Below are 17,823 nucleotides of genomic sequence, written 5' to 3'. Positions count from 1 at the left end.
GTCATCTTTACTTCATGGGCCATTTCGTTTTCAAGGTCAAGTCCATCAGTGGAAAGCATTTTATGAGTGGAGTGTTTCTTTCTTTCCAGATGAAAAATCTAAAAAATGTTTTAGTGCCTTTCTTTGAGTATCACACTGAGGTGAAATCCAATGCTTGGAAAAGAGGAGCAAATCTTCATTTTAGCCAGAGAGGTATCTACAAGAGTGACCCTCGTTCGAATTATCAACACTCTGCAGAGTTCTTATCCAGGATTACTAACATTCTGCAGTCTAGGGTTCCATATTTCAAAACAAAAACCAAAGTATTTCTTGCTAATCACTGGTGTTTAAGACATTTATTGATAAAATGGTGTCACTGAGAAGATAAATAACTGAGAGGCAATTTGTTATATCAGAAGAACCAAATGTCTACTACTTTTATTAGAGGGAAGTTATTCCTTCACATCAAACACAAATTGTCACAATTCTTAGGTCTTTTGGCTCTTACAAATGTATAGTAATTTTTAAAGACTGAAGTAAGATGAGCTTTTTTGGTTTCCTTGGGATTTCATTTTTTTTCGAGAAGCTGAAGAAGTGAGAGGTATAATTTCAATGCTTTAAATTTTAATTGTCAGATCATATTGGATGAGATTTTTGGTGGCAGGCCTCCCAAATCCTGAAAATAAATTTGAATTATGACCACCATTACCATCTTTCTATTGTTATAGAGAAGTAATAAATGTTGATAATCCCTAAACTTAATTGGAGAGAATTTTTTATCTAATTTGTTCTTGAAAGCCGATGGATCAAGTACCTTCTTATGTCCTCCAGAGAGCACTCTTTAAGCTTAAACACTTCTTTCCCAATGCATTTTCCCACTTTGGAATATCAGAAGAAATAAATTGTCAATATGTGGAAAAAGTTAAACAGTAGATGAATAATTCAATTCAGTTTCAGTAAAAATCCATCATTATTATGAAAATTCAATACATGATAACTATTTTCAAATGAACCATCTCTGGCCCCTGAAATAGATGTGGCCACCAGAGAGAATGGAAATGAATTTCAGATGAAGCCACTCTTGCAGTAACTATTTAAATATCCACTATCTCCTCCATTATGTATGTACTTTTACTTTGCCCCAAGAATTCAGAGTAAATCAGAAAAAGGAAAATATAAACTCTGCTTTCTATAGTTTTTTGTGAACAGAATAACTTGGTGAGCAGAGTTCGTTGTTACACAGCTATATTCTAAAGACAAAATATGGGACGCCTGGGTGGCTCAGCAGTTAAGTGCCTGCCTTCAGCCCAGGGCGTGATCCAGGAGTTCCAGGATCGAGTCCCACATCAGGCTCCCTGCATGGAGCCTGCTTCTCCCTCTGCCTGTGTCTCTGCCTCTCTCTCTGTTTCTCATGAATAAATTAAAACTTAAAAAAATACAAAATATGCCCTGTACTTTGTCTTCCCACTATCTTCCCATGCCCCAATTTTGTCCATTATGTTCAGAGTATGATTCCAATGTCCAATACAAATAACAAAAATACTTTTTTAGTAAGTATTATCTTTCACAGACCCCCAGATTCAAATATATGTTGTGTACCCAAGGCCTTTGCCAAAGCCATTTTTCTACAGTTGTCGGAAGTGCGAGAGTTTTCATCCTAACAGTAGTGAAATCCTAAAACAGACCTCAGGTCTTTGAATATGTCTATCAGAATTTTAATGAAACTACAGAACATTTAATAATTCTTCTTTGATGGGTTCAGTTTATTATAAGGAAAGCTTAAAGTATAGAAATAAAAACATGTTAAATACTATCAACAAATAATAAAGCTGTTGGGACTATTACATATTTGTTTTTGCCTTACTGCATGTTTTTCTTCAAAACTTGACAAGGTACTATTGAACTTGTCCAAATATATGTTAATTTTCACAGTTGTGTTTAGCTTATCAGCAATTTTTGTGGCCCTTGTAATTGTTGATTTCACTTTAAGAAAAGATTGTCTTTCATGAGCTATTTACTTCTTCTTTGTAAAAATAGTTCTGAGTAAGAATGTCTAGGAAATATTTCTTATACTTTTTCCAGAAAAGGAAATTACATTTACTTTCAAGCTTTAGCATATGATCAGGATTGCTAGTTCCTATCACCCCTCCAAATTACTTTTAAATGGAAAGTAATTTCTCTTATGATTTTTGTCCTGTGATCTCTGCTTTAGGTCTTGTGATAATGGTCATTGTGTATTGAATGGAACACATGGTACATCTTCAGAGGTGAAGAAATCAAACATCCCTGAATTAGGCATTTATTTAAAGGGTATGTATAAAACATATTCTCTTTGTGTTCTACATCTTAATGGTCAGAATTTAAAGGCAAAATTCCATGCCATTGTTATACTGAAAATACATTAAGATTTTGTGTTATCCTCTAGGAGATGTTTTTGATTCAGCCTCTGATCCAGTGCCATTACCACCTGCCAGGCCTCCAACTCGGGACAATCCAAAGCATGGTTCTTCACTCAACAGGACGCCCTCTGATTATGATCTTCTCATCCCTCCATTAGGTTGAAACCTTTAAAAAAAATTTTCAAACAAGCCACCCTGCCTCTTCTTTCAGTTAATATCTGAATGATCAGATTTCAGAGTTCAATGTAACACAGATTACAAGATTACGAATCTGTCTGAATTAGAATGGATTCTCTAGGTAGCGGTGGCTCTCAAGTTCCTGTAAACACTATTCCGTTTATATGATTGAAGCAATGGGTACAGGGCTGGCCATCAATCTGCATTGTAAGCTGTCTCTTCATGTACTGAATGCAGTCCAAAAAAACCTGTGGGAGCATCCTTCCTTCCCCTGAGCCCTTGTGTTCTAGTAGATTTGAAGTGTTCATCTGAGATTTTCTTTAAGTACAATTCTTAATGAATGTGTACTTACTTTTTCTTTCAGCATAACATGACCCAGTTCCACTTACTTAGCTAATTACATTATGGAAAATTACATATCTTATTGTAGAGAGCCGAGAAATAGACTCTGTCTTATAATCATTGCAATTGCATATCCAAAGAATCTCTGTCTCTTTGGTTCAAATTTTAATATAAAATACACTAGTATGTATGTGTGCAAAAAGGTACACGTGTGTATGTATATTAAAGCTGGTTGCTGCTGGTACCTGTGTTAATTAATTCTAGGAAGCTTCTCACCCTATTTTTAGAGGAAGACAATTGGAATCTCCACACGTCTTCAGGCTTCACGATAACAAGTCACCATAACATAAAATCATGTATGATCAAGGTCTATCTATAAACTTCCCTGAATTAATTGTTAGGCATCCAGAAATATGAAATGACCCTTTTGATTCTTTCCCAGACACCGTCAACCAATGATGTTTCTAGTTATAGAATTGCTTCTGCTCTTCCTGTAGTTCACTGCTTCATTCTCACCAACATCAATTACAAGCCTCTGCCAACACTTTTACTTAGTTTTTTTTCTCCCTCCCATTTCTTCCTGTGTGCTGGTTTTTGACCTGTTACCCCATCTTCATGACCTAGATCACCACTGTCCAGTAGAACTTTTATGTGGTGATATAACGAATCTGTATATTCACCTGTGCAACTGTGGGTGGAACTGAATTTCAGTTTTTAAGTAAACAGCTATCTATGGCTGGTGCCGGCCGTGTGAGACGACGCAGGTCAGTGTTGCAGCCTGTGTCTGTAACTCAATCTTCCTCTCGCTCTTCATGCACATCTATGCTTGATTTATACTGTTTATTTTATACCATTCCCTCTGTCGAGAAGACACCATCCTTGCACTTAATAAATAAATGTATATCCCAGGCCTACCTTGCTGAATATCGCTTTCTGCGTTGCCCGTCCCTCTTACAATGCGGAGCTCTCTCCGTGAGACCAGGGGCACTTTCACCTGTGAATCATACCTCTTTGTGAGTTTCCCTTAGATTTTCTGGTGGAATCTAAGCTCCTTGCGTTAGGACCTTGTGATTTTGATCTTCACATTACCTGTGTGCCTAGCATGGTATACCTGACATTTAGGGGCTGAAAAAAGGACTTGGATGAGTAAGATCATGAAAGTAGCAGATAGCTGAAGGTTGGAATAATAGCAAAGCTCTTTCTCCTCCCCTGACCCCTGTTGCCCACACCTTCAAATATTTTAAGTTAGAAAAAGACTTCGATCATTAGAGAAAATACTTTGAATATGTTTCATAAGGCAAGTTGGGTTAATGGTAAAGCCATTTTTCCTTAAAATATACCTTTGGCTTAAGTCAATAAATTTAAATACATGAATTTTTATTACTGGAATCTGTAGGTGTTTGCTTATATCCTGTTTCATTCACTAGGTATTTGAGATTACTTACCAAAATACATATATTGCAATATTGTAATTTTATTGTTTTAAAGAATTGAAGTATGGGAAAATATGAGTAGAATAGTAAGATGTGGCAAGGGAAAAATAAGTAGACATAAAAGCATGCTGCAATATTCTGTAGTTACTAAAGCTGGGAAATATGCAAATATAAGTAGTTTGGGGACCAGAGAAGATCGTTCTATATTTAACTGTTCCTCTTTAGAGATATCTGATAAGTAGAAAAATATATTTCTCTTCTAGAGGTACGTTTTCTGTATTTTGACAATGAAATATATGCAACATTAGTTTTAAGTGAATTAAAATCCAGAAGAATAAACTTTAAAAGATAATCTATTCTGTGACATTAAATTTTTTGTACATAGTGTGATTTTCTAATAAGAGGCTGTGAACTCTTATTGTTACATTAAAAAAATTCTGTTTTGATGGTATGAGTTAGAATAATTTTTAGTTCAAACATCATGTCCTTAATATTACAAAGGTTACAAGTAGATAATAAGCTCTTTCATAACCTGCAGAGCTGCCTTTTACCAGAAAGGCCTGGAAGATAGAAAAACATTGCACGTGAACATGTATGTTTGTGTGCCTGTGTTTCTCTTCCGACACTCCCCCAAGATAAGTAGCTTTCATTCTCAAAGTTGGTAAATTGTGAGATAAACCCTGCAGGTGAAGTTCTTTATGAGCAGCAAGAGAAAATCAATCATTACTTTGGCCTGATGCTGTGTTTTCATTAATGAAGTTCTGCTGTTGACACTGACCTTTCTTTAAATGCAGGTGAAGATGCTTTTGATGCCCTCCCCCCATCCCTCCCGCCTCCCCCACCTCCCGCAAGGCACAGCCTCATCGAACACTCTAAACCTCCCGGCTCCAATAGCCGACCATCCTCAGGACAGGACCTTTTCCTTCTTCCTTCAGGTAAGAGGGAAAAGCCAAAAGAAACTTTTCACTTAAAACAAAAAACATTTTCTAAGATTGTACTGTCAAATAAGCATTAGTAGTGTATGGTTCCTAGCTCCTTAGCAGAAAAATCAGGGTAGAGGAAACCAGCAGTTGGGCAGGTTTGCTTGTCAATTGGTTAATTTAATGCAAAGGATTATAAAAATGTCAGAAGCAACAGGAATCATAGGTGCTGCCGAGCTCGTCCAATCCAGGTAACATCCGTTATGCCACAGAAGGCATCCCTGAGAACCAAAAGGGCTCCACGATGGGGCACTAGTGATGAGGACAGAATTGAGACTCTCCAGATTCTGAGCTCAATATTTCTTCCTAGTAAGTTTTAATTTTACTAGCTATGGCTGAGGGTCATAATTGCATTCAAAAGACAATGTTTTGGTAAATTGCATCATTACAACATTAATAGATTTTTCTGAAATATCTGATTTTATTGTTACCATTGTTAATTTTTAATATCAGTGTATCAAACTATTGTTTTTCAAGGAAAAATCAACACATAGCTTTTTTTTTTTTAACCTTTCGAGTGAGGAATAGAAATAAAAATAAAGAGACTTATAACAAACCATCCACTCCATTAGCACTCTCAGGAAGAAATAATCAGTTACATTAAATCTGCTGATATCATCCAGTATGTCATGTTGATGAGACTATGATCCATATTCAAATTTTTGTCTCAATTTCGTTTGGATAAACATAGAAATTTTTTTTAACAATTCCATTTTATATTAGATAAATCTAGAAGTTTTTAATGAGGGCTCAATTTGATTTGGGGCCGACTCTAGCTCAGTGAAAACTTGGGAATCTTAGTCATTACCATTCACCTTTACTAATTTTCCTAGATTTTTCTTTTCCACTCATTTTGGTAACTAGAAAGTTTGAGGCGATTCATGGATGAGACACACAAATTATACTCCTGTAACTTGAAGTAGGTAGCTTTGGCTTCTAAAAGAGGCTCATTTTTAAAAAAATAATTTTGAGTTAGTTTTTCATCAGTAAGTATTGCTTGAATTGTCCTTTGTGTCACCTGCTCTGTGAGATGCCCCCTCCCCTCCTGGAGTCCATGAATTCACTGGAAACTATGAATCAAAAAGCAAGGGTCGTACCCCTTCTAATCCAGGCAGAAAGCATGGATAGCTATTAGGCTCCTATTAATTCCTATATCATAAATACTGATAACATTTGCTATCTTTTTCACTTATTCAAATCTTTGTTTTATACATGAACTTTAACATACAAGAGTCACTCTAAAACACAGCTAACCTTTCCCAAGGCTAACTTCTGGATAATCTCTGGTCAGATTCCTACAAGGTACCTATCACTGTTTGTATATGTGGTTTAAGCCCCATGAAATAAAAGTCACTGTAGTGCCTTTTAAAATTAAGTCAAGCTTTTCAGGAGTTGGAAGAGAACATTTTTACACAAATACACACTTTCACTTGTTTTTAATCAAAAGAGCTAATTATAAAATGTTTTAGTTACCATAATTTTATTTTTCATTGTGCTTTATGTAAAAAAAAAACTTCATAAAAATGCTGTGGATATTACTAAAAAAAATTACAAAATGAAAATGCCCCTTTTATTAGGTAAAACAAAAGTCATATAAACTGTTTTTATTTCATATATAGGTCTACTTGTTTTCATTTTGCTTGACTGCCAGGCAGCTCAGCAACGACCATCCGTAACCTACTGTGAGGCTAGCATGGGGCCAGGGCAGTGTCATTTGGACCTGTTGACTGTCTCTGGACTTCCCTTGTACATGGAGGTATTCTGATTCTACTCCCAATAATGTTGATGTCACTTGATAATAAATACTCCTGAGGAAAAAAATGATAACTTATTTTCTTTCCTCTTCCAGCCTTTCATATCATTAACATGACAGGATTCTAGTCTGTTGCTAGATCCTTTATGGGATCCATTGAGATAGCAATTTTTAATCAACTCTATATATTTTTATTAAAGCATAATTAACATACAATGTTATATTAGTTTCATGTGTAGAACATATTAATTCAGTAATTCTATGCACTACTTAGTGTTCTCACAGTAAGTGTAGTTATTTCTGTCATCATAGAGTGTTCTTATGCTATTATTGACTATTCCCTATGCTGTACATTTTTTTTTTTTTTTAGATTTTATTTATCTATTTGACAGAGCACAAGCAGGGGGAACAGCAGGGAGAGGGAGAAGCAGGTTTCCCACTGAGCAAGGAGCCTGATGCAGGGCTTGATCCTAGGACCCCAAGATCATCACCCAAGCTTAAAGCAGATGCTTAACCCACTGAGCCACAGGTGCCCCACCCATGGTGTACTTTTAATCTCCAGGATTTATTTTATACCTGGAAGTTTGTATCCTCTTGATTTCCTGAGACCACATATATCAGCTTGCCTCCTTTTCAAAAGAAATATTTTTTTTAATTTTTTTTAATTTTTTTTTTTATTTATGATAGTCATACAGAGAGAGAGGCAGAGACACAGGCAGGCTCCATGCACCGAGAGCCCAACGTGGGATTCCATCCCAGGTCTCTAGGATCGCGCCCTGGGCCAAAGGCAGGCGCCAAACCGCTGCGCCACCCAGGGATCCCCCAAAAGAAATATTTTAATTTTTCTTACATAATAATAAATAGAGCATGGTTTCTTTCGACTCATAAACAAGCATTTGAGTATCATTTTGCAAATTAATACATTATATATCTAAAATAAAAGATTTGTGACCTTTCTTCACTCTTATGTCCATAAACTTCATTAAAGAATACCCTTTAAATGATAAATGAAAGTTTGACTCCTAGTTATAGAATCATAAAAGGGAAATAGAGGTGATTGCTGTATTAAAGCAGAGTGTATGAATGTTGTACTGCTGTTGCTTTCACTGTTGTTCATGCTGTAAAATTTTAATCTAGTAAAATGATAAATCTTTGCTGGGCATGATTGAGATTTGGTTTCCTTAATGAAATCATTATCCCTAATTAAAGACAAAGGATAGATGTCTTAAAAAAAAAAAAAAAAAGTTGGATTTCTTTCTGGTGTTGTGCTAAATACCTGATCAAATGTCAAACGCCCCTCTTTATTCCCAGCATTCAGTGCCCTGCATACTTGAGTCAAGTTCACCTTTGCAGCCTTATAAGCCCACTGACTTCTGTGTAGCAACAATTTTCAAACTGTAAGGTCCTGTGCTTCTGCAAAGGAACCTTAGGACTCCTGCAGAATGTGGGGAGAGGCAAAGCAGGGGCACGGCTCTGATGCTTCTTTTATCTGTTTTTGGTGTTCAGCCTTCATGCAAGATTTCTTTTGGCAAATAGTAATGCCCACTGCTGTGCATGAGCATCTATTCTGGATGGGCTAGTCCTCTCTTAACAAAACCTGAAGAATCTTCAAAAAAAGCTTTCTACTTTGCTAGCAGATATGTGCTTTTGTTCAGATTACAAAAAGGCACTTCTTTTGTGCTGGTGGGTTGAAAGAGGCAGCCCCTCCTTCTACCTTGTGCCAGGGCCAGTGCTCCAGGAACAAAGCCAAGGCTGCATTTCAGTCTGCTCATTCCCATAACTACATGTCTTTGTGCAGTGCACAAAATACACAACATGCCTGGCAGCCCTTGGTGAACCTTTCTTTCACTGTTTTTCTAACCTGGAATCTCTTTTGAAGTCCTTATCCAATCCTAAAGTCACCATTCAACTCTAAAAGCCAAATAATTTGACTTGATTACAGTTAAATGAAAGTTTTCCAGTTGGATCCAGAAATGCAATTTCATAAGTAAAATAGAATACTTGGGTCATTTAGCAAGAGTTATGGAAGAGGATTTAGGCAGTTCCGTTAACTCTGACCTTTATGAAACACAGTCATGATGTGACTACCAAGGGAGCTCCTGCCATCTGAGGGTGGCACTCCCAGAGTTCAGACCAGAGAAGGAGTGAGGTGAGGTCCAGTGCTCAGCTGGCCCGGAGACCACTGGGGGGAGATGTTGAAGAAGAGGGGCTAGAGCTGGAGCAGTGGTTGGTTCTCAAACCGTAGTCCTCCAGCCAGCACCATCAGTGTCACCCGGGGGTCCTACTTAAAATTAAAATTCATAGGCTCCAGGAGGACTTACCAAATCAGAAATTCTGGGAGTAGGGCCCAGCAGTCTGTTTCTACCGGCCTTCTGGGGGATTGTGAGGCATACTCAAGGGTTAGAAATACTGAGCTGGGGTAGTCCTGGCGAAAGGCAGCCAGGGCGGTAAAGGGAGTTTACACCTGACCGCAGAAACCACAGCGCATGACAGGAACTGCAATGTTTAACAAGAGAGACGACTTTGAATACACATATTAGAGTTGTCTCTAGTTACAGTATTTGTGAAAGAAGGACTAGATTTCCTCCACGTTTCCTCAGAAGAACAGACCAGTGAATATGATTAAGATTGAAAATTTCATCACAATTTTCTAAAGTAAGAATTCTTAAGCATTTTATAAAAGAATTATTTTTTCAGGGGGGTGGTGAGTTCTCTAGCACTGAAGGCTTTAAGTAGTGGCCAGATCACTACCTAGTTAGGGAGTTTATGAATGTGAGTTAAAGAGTGAGGGCTGCGGAGAGGGAGGAATTTCATTTCACCTAAATAGCTCTTCAGACCTTTCTAACAATGAGATCCTGCATTGATACTCTTTTAAAATTTGGAGGATAACTGATAAAGCAACCAGATGGTTTTTGGACAGCCCCACAGGAAAATACACCACTATTTTAACTGTCCAATTTTATTTGCCTTTTTTTCTACACTTGAGTAAATATTTGGGAAGTGTTTCAGATAATGAAAAAAAAGGAATTAAAAACATTCCCCAGTGCCACCCCCTAGAGATAACCATTTAATAGGTTTCCTTCTTACGCAGCATAATTTCAATCAATGCATATTTCCTCATTTCTTTTATAGTGAGCAAACTTTTCCTCCCAGTCTTCCCTTAGATTTCTATAATCTCTGAACTAAGTATTAAAATTTTAATTTAGCATTACCATACTGTAAATCACAGACAATAGTACTTTGCTTTTTAGAATAGATTAATGCCATCGTGTTTATTCACTCATTTCTCAAACATTTATTACTAGATAAATGGTACATTGGCTATTGTATTTTCAGTTTGTATGTTTTAATTCTAACTGTGGATATAAAATTTTACTTTAATTAGTTTTTGAAGAATTTATTTCTAAAAATTCGATTGCTTTTCAAAATTATCGGGAGACAGTTGATTATTGTGCTGTCTGTAGTAACTGGGTTGATCTTTTCCTATTGAAACCTGAATACTTTCAACCTTGCTATAGAAGCCCAGTGTACCCTATCACTGGACTAGTAGCAAATTTAGCATAAAGAAAGACATGGGGCAGCCCAGGTGGCTCAGTGGTTTAGCACCGCCTTCAGCCCAGGGCGTGATCCTGGGGACCTGGGATCAAGTCCCACGTCGGGCTCCCTGCATGGAGCCTGCTTCTCCCTTTGCCTGTGTCTCTGCCTCTCTCTCTCTCTTATTAATAAATAAATAAAATCTTAAAAAAAAAAAAAAAGGAAGAAACGGATGGTAGTGATTTATAACTGACCTAAGTATTTTTTGCTATTTATGGTAATATTTTTAGTATACCTAGTGACTTTTTAAGTGAAATAGTTTAAAGGAACAATACCCTACACAACTATATATTTTGTAGTCTCTTTATGACCCTATAGTATATCCAGAAGCTAATGTTTAGTCTAAAGTGCACAGTTAGTAAGGACATAAGTATGTTTGACAAACCTTTAAATTACCCCTAAAGAGATTTTTTAATAAGTGTATGTATTGTAAAAGGCATGCCTTCCTCTGATCTAATGTTACATCAGCAATGTTTAAAATGCACAATAATGGAAAGTAAATTTTATTGAATATTTAAACCTAAATCTTCAGGAAATTTCTAAACTGATGCAGAAATCAGCATACCTAGTTCCAAATACTTACTCTTCCAAATCAAAGGATAAACATTTGTTGCATGAATTTATCTTCTCAATGCTTCCTAAAATGTTTCAGCAAAATTAATGAGGCTGAACCATTGACTTTTTAAATATCAAAAGTGCAAAATCTAACATTAGTTTTAATCTTGAATTTTATAGAAAGCAAGTTAAATAGCCTTACTTAGGTCAAAAGAGTCTCCAGCAAAGCTCGGAATAATCATTATACTCAAAAAGGGGAAAATAACAATCAAGATTTCAACTCTTGCCTTACATTACCTAGTTAAAAATCAGTGTAAATACGTGCTAATTTTCTTCGTAATCAGATTCTTACATATTCTACATGACAAATTTAAAGGGACATTAAAACAATAAAATATAAATTGGACCCTTAATAGTTATGATTTTAATCTTATGTTAGTAATTCAGATTTCACTAATTTTGAATTTATGAAAAATATGAATCAATCTGGATTTATTTTTGGTAGTTAAAAGCACAGATTTATGACGTTCAGGCCATTTGCCTAGCAGTGTGCTTGGTACTGTGTGGTAGGTGATATAATTTAAACACAATGAGAACACAAGACCCCTTCCCTTGAAAGAACTTACACTACCTCTGGAGATAAGTGGCAGACATAACAGAAGGTAATAGGAGAGAAGAAAACAGAGGAGCTAGAGATAGAAGTGGTGGCTAAGTAAATTATCAGTGAACCAGACATTGCAGAGATAGTGTTTATCTACTCAGAAATGAAACCAGTTCTATGGATTTAAACCTATATGCTACTAATTTTAAACCAGTTATATTTTTGGTCCTAACAATTTAATATAGTACACTGACAACATTTATTTTTCTGCCTTCAGTTCCAATTAATAAACATCATTAGAAGTAGCAAAAGTAAATTTAATTTGTGTATAATTCATAATTTGTACTATTTCAGATGCCACTGCTCTGACTGCGAAGGTGGTTAAAAATACCACTTTTTACTGTACATAAAAAGCTTAAAGGTACTAATACCACAATTTTTAACAATTGAATCTACTGTTCAGTGACCCAGTTAAAAATGACTTTTAGCTTAGGATGCCCAATGTAGTAATTTAAGGAGCACTTTATATATACAGGAGATTTCACACACATGAATTTATTTAATCTTCACAAATCCCAAATGTCAGGTACATTTTATAGGTTATGCCTAATGCTTAGAGATTAACAAACTTGATAATGGCGCTTATAGGCAAAATTCAAACCCTCTTTTTTTTTCTTTCACTTTGCAACAGTTTCTTTTTTTTTAATTTTTAAAAATATTTATGAGAGAGAGCACGCATAAGCAGGGGGAAGGGCAGAGGGAGAAGGAGACCTCCTACTGAGCAGGGAGCCTGACACGGGGCTCAATCCCAGGACCCTGGGATCATGACCTGAGCTGAAGGCAGATGCTTAACCAACTGAGTCACCCAGGTGCTCCTACTTTGCAACAGTTTCTATTCATTACACCGGACAGAATGGGGCAGAAAATAAAAATTTGCAGCAGCTTTTATCACCAAGAATTTTATAATTATGATCTGGAAAATATATAATTAGTATTTTGTATTGTCTAGGAATAAATGGGAAGAGCATATTTGAGCAAGTAATGAATAAATTAGAAAATAGGATTAAAAGAAGGTTAATATCAGTCATGAAATTATTGTTCTAATTTTCAAAACCTTTGATCTTTATAGAGCACTTCTAGAATGTTTTTCTTCAGCAATTTGGTAGAGATCATATTAATTTGAAAATTATCTTTACTTTTAAGACCCCTTCTTTGATCCAGTAAGTGGTCAAGTCCCTCTGCCTCCTGCTAGGAGATTACCAGGGGAAAATGTCAAATCCAACAGAACATCACAGGACTATGATCAGCTTCCTTCAGCTTCAGGTGAGTTGGCCAATAATAGTTATAATGCCTTCCTAACGTTCATATCATGCTTTTTGCTTTTCAGAGCATCTTTTTATTCATTATATAATTTAATGAGCAACTGCCAGCCTAAAAAGTATTTTTATCGCTTTAAAATTTGCTTATAAAGCTTGTATTATGAAAGGAATGCCTACAAAACTGCCTCATTAAAAAGAAAAAAAAATGATACCTTCATATTATCTTTTGTTCACTTAGTAAAGCACATAGTCTGACTCAGAACCTATTCATTCTCTAACTTTTGTTTTGCCCTACCAGATAGGAGCAATGGGAAAAATCTCTTTGTACATCAAAATGCTGCATTCTCTTATTTTTCAACTAAAGGAAAAAATCTCTTTAGAATTAATATTGGCACCAAACTATTAATTTTCAAAGGGATGTGCTGCAGTGCTCCACTGGCAGCTATTAAGCAGAATGGGAGAAGGATGTGCCATTTTAGTAAATACCAGTCATACTCCTAGCCGTTAATAATGAAATGCTGATGAAATTGCTTCTTCAGGAGGCCTTCCTCTACCACTATATCTAAAATAGTCCCATATACCTTATGTAGTCATTTTCTATACCCTCCTTGTGCTTTATTTTTCTTCAAAAAATGTCTCTATCTGAAATGCCATTCATTTGTTTGCTTGGTTTGTTATTTGTCTGTCTGTCTTTGCTAGAATATTAATGCTTTGAAGATAAGGGTCTTGTTTGCTCCACTGCTATGTCCCCATACACTCACAAGAGGGCCTAGCACACGATTCTTGGATAAATGGTTGGCTGAATAGGGAAGTAGGTGGGTAAAAGGAAGAGTAGCCGATGTATATGCTGTGCTGAACACACATTTTTCTTTGTTGAAGTGCAGTTGACCCAATGTTACGTTAGTTTCAGGGGTACAATGTAGGGACTTGATAAATCCATACTTTATGGTCTGTTCACTGCAAGTGAACCTACCCTCTGTCACCATTCAGTGCCATTACAATACCACTGACTATATTCCCTGTGCTGTACCTATTATCCTTGTGACTTACTCATTCCATAACTGGAAGCCTGTATCTCCCACTCACCTCTACCGATTTTGCCCATCCCCCACACTCTACCCCTCTTGTAACCATTGGTTTGTTCTCTGTGGGTCTGTTTCTGCTTTTAGTTTATTTGTTTTGTTTTTTAGATTCCTCATATAACTGATGTCAGATGTATTTGTCTTTTTCTGACTTACTTCACTTAGCATAATACTGTTTAGGTCCATCCATGTTATCACAAATGGCAAGATCTCTTTGTTTTTTTATGGCTGAGAAATATTCTGTGTGTATATACACACAGACATACAAACATATACATACACACACATCAGCTATCAGTGGACACTTGGGTTACTTCCATATCTGAACTATTATAAATAATGTTGCTGCAGAAAACGTGCATATGTCTTTTCAAATTAATGATTTTAACTTCTTTGGGTAAATATCAGTATGGTATTTCTGGATCATATGGTATTTCTATTTTTAATTTTTTGAGGAACCTCCAGACTGTTTTCCCCAGGGGCTGTACCTATTTACAATCCCGGCAGTGCTTGAGTGTTCCTTTTTGCACATCTTCTTCGCCAACACTTTTTTCTTCTCTCTTTGATTCCAGCCAATCTGACTGGTGTGAGATGATCTCATTGTGGTTTTAATTGGCATTTCCCTTGATAGTTAGTGATGTTGAGCATTTTTTCATGTGTCTCTTGGCCACCTGTATGTCTTTGAAAAAATGCATTCAGATCCTCTGCCCATTTTTTGGTTATTTGCAGGGAGGGGTGTTGAGTTGTAGAAGTTCTTTATATATTTGGAATATTAACCTCTAATCAAATATATCATTTGCACATAGCCTGTCCCATTCAGTATGTTACCTTCTGGGTTTTTTTTTTTTTTTTATGGTTTCCTTCACTGTGAAAAAGTGTTTTGTGTGTAGTCCCAATCACTTACTTGAGGAGACCCATGTAGAAAAATGTTGCTAAGGCTGATGTCAGAGAAATTACTGCCTGTGTTTTCTTCTAGGAATTTTATGGTTTCAGGTCTCACATTTAGATGTTTAATCCATTTTGAGTTTCTTTTTGTGTATAGTGTAAGATAATGGTCTAGTTTCATTCTTTTGCATGAAGCTGTCCAGTTTTCCCAATACCATTTGTTAAAGAGACTGGTTTTTTCACATTGTATATGCTTGCCTTTGTTGTAGATTAGTTGACCGTATAATCATGGGTTTATTTCTGGGCTCTCAATTCTGTTCCATTGCCCTATGTGTCTATTTTTGTGCCAAGTACTGTAGTGTTTTGATTACTATAACTTAGTAAAGATAAACTATTAACCTGGGATTGTGATACCTCCAGTTCTGTTTTTCTTTTTCATGATTGCCTTGGCAATTGTGGTCTTTTGTAGTTCTATACACATTTTAGTACTGTTTGTTCTAGTTCTGTGGAGAAATGCTTTGTGTATTTTGATAGAGATTGCATTGAATCTGTGGATTGCTTTTGGTAGTATGACATTTTAATTCTACCAATCCATGCGCATGAAATTACTTTTCCATTTGCTTGTGTCATCTTCAGTTTCTTTTGCCAATGTCTTATAGTTTTCAAAGTACAGGTCTTTCACCTCGTTGGTTAAATTTATTCCTAGATATTTTGTTCTTTTTGGTGCAGTTGTATAAGATTTTCTTAATTTCTCTCTCTGCTACTTCATTATTAGTGTATAGAAATGCAACCAATTTTTATGTACTAATTTTATATTCTGCAGTTTTACTGAATTCATTTATTCTGGCAGTTTTTTGGTAGAATCTTCAGGGTTTTCTACATATGGTATCATGTCATCTGCAAACCGTGACAGTTTTACTACTTTACCAATTTGGACTTTTTTTCTCTCTGATTGCTGTGGCTAAGACTTCCTGTCTTGTGTCCAATAAAAGTGGCAAGAACGGACATCCTTGTCTTCCTCTGGATCTTAGGGAAAATGCTCAGTATTTCACCATTATGTATGATGTTAGCTGTGTATTTTTCATATATGCCCTTTATTATGTTGAGATAATGTTCCCTCTAACCCCATTTTGTCGAGAGTTTTTCTCTTGAGCAGATGTTGAATCTTGTTCAATGCTTTCTCTGTATCTATTAAGATTTTTATCCTGTTCTGTTGATGTATATTATGTTGATTGATTTGCAAATATTGAAGCATCCCTGCTTCTCTAGGATAATATGTGATCAAGGATACTGACCAGTAATTTTCTTGTGGTGGCTTTGTCTTGATGGTTTTACCCTAAGGGTAAATGCTAGTCTTGCAGAATGTATTTGGAAGCTTCTGGAGTTTTTTGGAATAGTTAGAGGAGAATACTTATGAACTCTTCTTTAAATATTTGGTAGAATTCATCTGTGAATTCATCTGGTCTTGGACTTTTGTTGGGAGGTTCTTGATTCTCAGTTCAATATCATTACTATTAATTATCTGTTCAGATTTTCTGTTTCATCCTGATTTAGTTTCAGAAGATCTAGGAATTTCAGAAGTTTCTAGGAATTTAACCATTCCTTCTAGTCTGTCCACTTTGTCAGCATATAATATTTTTGTAGTAGTTTCTTATAATCCTTTGTATTCTGTGATTTCAATTGCTATTTTGTTTCTGATTTTGTGTTTTTATTCCTTGATAATAAAGGTTTATCAATTTTGTCTGTTTTGTTTTTGTTTTTTTCCAAAGAACCAGCTTTTGGTTTCATTGATCTTTTACAATGTGTTTTTGGTCTCTATTTTGTTTATTTCTGCTCTGGTCCTTATTATTTTCTACTTTAACTTGAGTTCTCTTTGTTCTTCTTTTTCTAGTTCTTTTAGGTATAAGTGTAGATTGTTTGAGATTTCTGTTGTCTTGAGGTAGGTCTGTATCACTATAAATTTCCCTTTAATGCTTTCTCTATAGCCCAAATATTTTAGGCCTTTGTTTTCATTTTCATGTTTCCATGTGTTGTTTCCTCTTTGATTTGTTGGCTGATTGGTTGTTAGTAGCATGTTGTTTAGCCTCCATACGTTTGTCCTTTTTCCAGTTTTTCCTGTTTTTCCTGTGATTGATTTCTAATTTCATAACGTGTAGTTGGAGAAGATGTAGGATATTTCATTCTTATTAAATTTGAGATTTGTTTTGTGGCCTAACGTGATCTATTCTGGAGAATGTTCCATGTGTATTTGAAAAGATGTATATTTTTTTGCATGAAATATTCTGTATATATCTGAAGTTCATCTGGTCTGAAGTGTTGCTCAAAGACGACATTTCCTAATTGATTTTTCTGCTTGCATAATCCATTGATTTAAGTGGAGTGTCAGTATCCCCTACTATTACTATAGTATCCTCAGTAGTGCTCCCTTTATGTCTGCTACTTATATGCTTTATGTATTTAGGTGCTTTGGTATTGCTAGCATAGATACTTAAAACCCATTAAACCTCTTGTTGAACTGATCCCTTTATCATTGTGTAATGTCCTTCTTTGTCTCATATGACAGACGTTGTTTTAAAGTCTATTTTGTCTAATAAAATTTCTACCCTAGCTTTTTTTTTTTTTTTCCCATCTCCATTCCATGGAATTTTTTTTTTTTCCCCATCCTTTCACTTTCAGGCTATATATGTCTTTAGATCTGAAGCAAGTCTCATGTAGATACCATGC

General features: G+C 35.7%; 1 protein-coding gene across 14 annotated transcripts in view; it reads left to right on the top strand.

The window, feature by feature from the left end:
• The window catches only part of CBLB (Cbl proto-oncogene B), a 407,079-nt gene that overhangs the window by 372,386 nt on the left and 16,870 nt on the right, over positions 1 to 17,823 (top strand). For 10 of the 14 annotated variants that reach the window (XM_038582709.1, XM_038582710.1, XM_038582711.1 and 7 more), the window contains 4 exons: positions 2,192 to 2,289; positions 2,405 to 2,536; positions 5,125 to 5,265; positions 13,017 to 13,136. In XM_038582709.1, the coding sequence (XP_038438637.1) occupies positions 2,192 to 2,289; positions 2,405 to 2,536; positions 5,125 to 5,265; positions 13,017 to 13,136 (491 nt within the window). Of the gene's footprint in view, positions 1 to 2,191; positions 2,290 to 2,404; positions 2,537 to 5,124; positions 5,266 to 6,929; positions 7,067 to 13,016; positions 13,137 to 17,823 lie in introns of all 14 variants that reach the window. The other 4 variants (XM_038582718.1, XM_038582720.1, XM_038582714.1 and 1 more) reach the window with 2 other exon arrangements.

Source organism: Canis lupus, chromosome 33 (assembly GCF_011100685.1).
Source record: "Canis lupus familiaris isolate Mischka breed German Shepherd chromosome 33, alternate assembly UU_Cfam_GSD_1.0, whole genome shotgun sequence".
NCBI classification, from domain to species: Eukaryota; Metazoa; Chordata; class Mammalia; order Carnivora; family Canidae; genus Canis; species Canis lupus.
This window is presented reverse-complemented; position numbering and strand designations above follow the sequence as displayed.